The sequence below is a fragment of the Serinus canaria genome, chromosome 4, assembly GCF_022539315.1.
Source record: "Serinus canaria isolate serCan28SL12 chromosome 4, serCan2020, whole genome shotgun sequence".
NCBI classification, from domain to species: Eukaryota; Metazoa; Chordata; class Aves; order Passeriformes; family Fringillidae; genus Serinus; species Serinus canaria.
Genome location: NC_066317.1, coordinates 23,657,940 through 23,662,502, shown reverse-complemented (window position 1 = coordinate 23,662,502; position 4,563 = coordinate 23,657,940). Strand labels below are relative to the sequence as shown.

At 61.1% G+C, this 4,563-nt stretch overlaps 1 protein-coding gene across 1 annotated transcript; it reads left to right on the top strand.

Annotated features, from left to right (window-relative positions):
- Positions 1 to 3,113: 3,113 nt before the first annotated feature.
- Positions 3,114 to 4,352, top strand: CXXC4 (CXXC finger protein 4; the record flags this gene model as incomplete). The annotated part of the gene is made up of 1 exon (XM_030239451.2): positions 3,114 to 4,352. A coding segment is annotated over one exon (1,239 nt), but the record flags the coding sequence as incomplete, so codon positions are not given.
- Between the last annotated feature and the right edge of the window lie 211 nt (positions 4,353 to 4,563).

The window sequence follows — 4,563 nt, the reverse complement described above, 5'->3', positions numbered from 1 at the left end:
GCCAGCGCTCGGCGGCGGGTGTCCGCATCCCTGCGTCCTCCCGGCGCGCTCCCTCACCTCGGCGGCGATCGCCTCCCGCCCGCCCCCGCCCTCCCCTCCCCCGCACCGCCACACGCACACGCACTCCCGGCGCTGTGTGCAAGGGCGGGCGCCGGGAGACGGGCGGCGAGCAGCGCGCCGGCAGAGGAGACCACCGCGCACACGCACACACACACACACACTCCCTCCCGCCCGCCCTCCCTCTGTGCCTGCTCCTTCCTCGCCCCCCGCCGCCTCCCCTGCTCCCCCCTCCTCCTTCTTTCTCTGCAACGAGCTAGAAAGAGAGAGAGGGGGGAAAAAAAGCCACTTACAGGTATTTGTTTAGTGGATCGGCGGCTTAATTTATCCCCCCCGCCCCCCCCATCTTCCCCACCGCCCCTCGCAGTTTGTTTACAAGTATCAAAGTTGTAATTGAGGAGCTGCCAAGGCACATCTGGATATTTTTCTTCTTCTTCTTCTTCTTCTTTGTGTTAGGGACTGATGTGCAACTAATTAAAGGCAGACAGGCTGGTAGCGTCTGCACACTCAAGCCCCCCCAAATAAAGAGCCTGGTAAGTGACTGGTTTGCTTTCCCCCCTCATCTTTTCCCCCCTTATTCTTCGCGGGTTTTTTTCTTTTGTTTTTTGTTTTCTGTGTGTGTGTGGTTTCGAGTTTTAGTTGTGGGGTCTTTTTAGAGGGATGGGTTGTTTTGGTTTTTTTTTTTTTTTTAATTTTGTGGGATGTGGGGGTGCTCTTTTTTTCTGTTGTTCTTGTTATCTGGGATCGTAAAAGTAGATTAATGCTAGACTTGGGCAATAAAAGGCGTAGCTATATTAATTTATTAATTAATCTGCACCCGCCCCTCCTCCTGAATCTTAAATATGACCTTTGATCTCTCTGTCTTTGGCAGAGCAGACGTGCAATATTGAACATGTACGGTCACATTTAGCTTAAGCAGGGACAGAATCGCAAAGCCCGGCTAGCAATTTCTATTTATTTATTTCATTCGTGGAAAAGAGGGCGATAGTTAGAGGGGGAGGGAAATCAATAACTGCGTCTCGGGTACCCTTTTCATGCTCCGGAGATGCATCGATTAAACAATAATGACCCGGTTGGTGGGCACCATCATTTTCTCGCTGTTGGTGGCAATAAAGCCTGAGAGGGGATCGCGGGGAGAGAAAAGGTAGCCAGCGAGGGAAGGTTTTGTGGAGAGAAGCCAGTTTAACGCTGGGGGAAATAGGGCAAGAAAATGCATATGACTTCTGGCATAAAGGGCTGAACGCTAACGTTTTATTCCTTACCAGATGCGTGGCTTTCGTTCACATGGCTGGCAAAACTAGTTTTATTCAGTAGTTGTTATCGAGGACACGCAGCTAGGTTTTCCTTTCTGGAAACGGGAGAGGTTTGGTTTTGTTGTTTTTTTTTTTTTTTTTTTGCTGTAAGCAAATCCTTCGCATCCCTCCACAAGACGACGCTTAGCCTCGAGCTTTCCGGGGCAGCCTTTGTATTGCCACTAGACCTCTGAAGGCAGCGAGAGTCTGGGTTTTTCCCTGACGTGGAAACACAGAGGTGGCTCCTGCGAGCTCGGGGTCTTTTTTTTTTCCTTTTTTTTTTTTTTTTTTTTTTTCCGACGGAAGGACGCCCGCCAGTCCCCAGTGCAGCCGGGGGTGAGGTTCCTTCTGTAGATTTACGCTCCCTTCATCTGGATTTGTTTACGTAAAGCCCGCTTTCAGTGCACGACGTTGGGAGAAGACGAAGTTTTTGCACTCGGTAGGTTGGGCTGCAAACGGTTCATTAATCTAATTATGATAGTAATTACCGTAATTGATAACCATTTTGAACTAAACATACCAGAGTCTGGAAACTAGACGTAGCCCCACGAGTGCCTCACGAGTGAGCGTTTCTGATAGCCCTCCATCAGAAAAGATGCTGGAAATATCTGAACTATTCAGGTAGAGCATCTGGAAAACAAAGAGGCAGTGTTCATAAACTGAGGGCTTTTTAAGTTATGCTTATGTTTTGCTTTAGTTCGCGCAGGCTGCCATAATTTACCTTCCTCATTGCCATGAACTAAAATACCCCCCTTCACCTCCCTGGGGGAGAAAGGGGACGGTAGGAAATAAAACGGACGCCGTATCCTTAGCCCCCTCATAAACTTTCCTAGCCTGGAGCAGAAAGCCATCTTTCCCCGATGAGGGCTAGTTCAGCAGGTACAGCGACGTCCCCTCCCGATCGTTCCCGGGCTGTCTCTCGGCGAAGCCCCCTGCCCCGCGGCGCCCACGGAGGGGCTGTCCCCGTCTCGGTGTGTGTGTCCCCAGCCCTCCCTGCTCAGCCCCCGGCGGCGGTGACGGGGAATCCTCCCCGAGAGGCTGGGATAAATACTCCGTCGTTAGTACAGCTGCAGGCGCCGGGATCACAAGCTGTGAAATTGCTTAAGTATTTTTTTTTTTTTAACCTAGCCCCGTGCCCCCCGCGGCCTGCAGGCAGCCCCCCCGGACCGGGAGGTGGCGGGGGGGTCGGGGAAGCCGGTGCCGCCGCAACCAGCGCCCGGCGGAGCCAGCTGTGCCGGCAGACAGCTAATGACCGCCGGGCTCAGAAGGACACCGTGGCAGCTGGCGGCTCCCTCCCCCACCTCCCTCTTTTTTTCTTTTTTTCCTAATTCCTTTCATTTATTTCCCCTCCGCCCTTTCTCCCTGCCTTTTCATTTTTCCCGGTGCTGGTAGGTGGGCAGCTCCCGGCCCCCGTGTCGTGTCCCCCGCCCCCCACGTTGTCCCGGGACCGGGTTTGCTCCACCCGGGCCGGCGCTGCGAGCCCTCTGCCCGCGGGTACGGCGACGTGTGTCCCCCACCCGCGTGTGCTCCCCCCTCCACCGGGGTGGCCGTGGGCGGCCGTCAGCGCCCCCCGCGCGCGCACCCCCTCGGAAATGACTTTTTGTGTTTCAGCTGCGGCAGCTCCCGTGAGGATGCCGGAGGAGCGGCTGCCCGGCCGAGCACCGACCGCGGGGATGCGTCCGGAGGAGGAGGAGGATTAAGCGACCCCCCCCCCCCGCCCCGTCCCTCTCCCCCCTGCCCCCAGCCCTCCCCGTCCCGTCCCTTCCCACCGCCCCCCCCGCCCCGGCCACCATGAACACCAACGTGTGCGTGGAGAGCGGCCCCAACCCCGAGGCGCCGGGGCTGCCCAAGGACAGCCACCTGCCCGAGGGGGCCCTGAACAGCCTTGTGGATTACAACTCGGAAATGGAGAGGTACCGCTCCTTCGCCACCTTCTACAAGACCAACGGCGGCGCCTTCCCCCAGGCGGCCAAGATCGCCCGCATCACCACCCCCATCTTCCCCAGCGCGGCCGCCGCCGCCGCCGCCCGCATCGGCATGTCCCCCTGGAACTGCGACACCGCCACGGCCGCCGCCGCCACCGCCATGCTCTGGGGCAGCGGCGGCGGCGGCGGCGCGGCGGGCGGCGCGAGGAAACCCTCCTCCTCCTCCTCCTCCGCCGCCGCCGCCGCCGCCTCCGCGGCCGCCGCCGCCGCCTCCTCGCTGCACGCCGGCAGGGGCGGCATGCACCACCGGAGCGACTCGCAGCGGCTGGGCAAGCCCGGCTGCCCGCCGGCCGAGCAGCCCGCCCTGCCCATGGCCAACGGCAACTTCCTCTCCACCCTCGCCCCCGAGCACTGCCGGCCGCTGGCCGGCGAGTGCATGAACAAGCTCAAGTGCGGTGCCGCCGAAGCCGAGATCATGAACCTCCCCGACCGCGTCGGCACCTTCTCGGCCATCCCGGCGCTGGGCGGCCTCTCCCTTCCCCCCGGGGTCATCGTCATGACGGCCCTGCACTCCCCCGCCGCGGCCTCGGCCGCCGTCACAGACAGCGCCTTCCAGATCGCCAACCTGGCGGACTGCCCGCAGAGCCACGCCTCGGCCTCGCCCGCCTCCGCCCTGGGCGCCGCCGCCGGCGCGGGGGGCGGCGGAGGCGGCGGCGGTGGCGGCGGCGGAGGCGGAGGGGGGGCCGGCGGCACCGGCGGCGGGGCCGGGTCCGGGGCGGGCAACCCCGCCAAGAAGAAGCGGAAACGCTGCGGGGTGTGCGTGCCCTGCAAGCGGCTCATCAACTGTGGAGTCTGCAGCAGTTGCAGGAACCGCAAAACGGGACACCAGATCTGCAAATTTAGGAAATGTGAAGAGCTTAAGAAAAAACCGGGCACTTCGTTAGAGGTCAGAGGAGATGATTTCTTTTTCCCCAGCCTCCCGCCGTCCCTCCTCAACCCCCTGCCCCCGCCCCTCCAGTGCTTCTTGTCTAGCTTCAAGATGCAGCATCCCTTCTCCGAGGCCTCCTTCAGGCTCTGAGGGAGCCCCCGCCGCGGGCGCGGCTCCCCGCGGCGCGGCCCCGCCGCCCGCCCCTCTCCGCCCCGCAGGGAAGAGAAACGCCGCCTCCCGCGGCGCCCCGCCGAGCCGGCCGCTGGCCCCCGGCCCCGGGCCGAGGAGGGACGGCCGGGGGGCGCCGGCCCCCGCCCCGCCAGCTCGTGGCCGTTACGGAACGATGCTAACCTGGTTTACC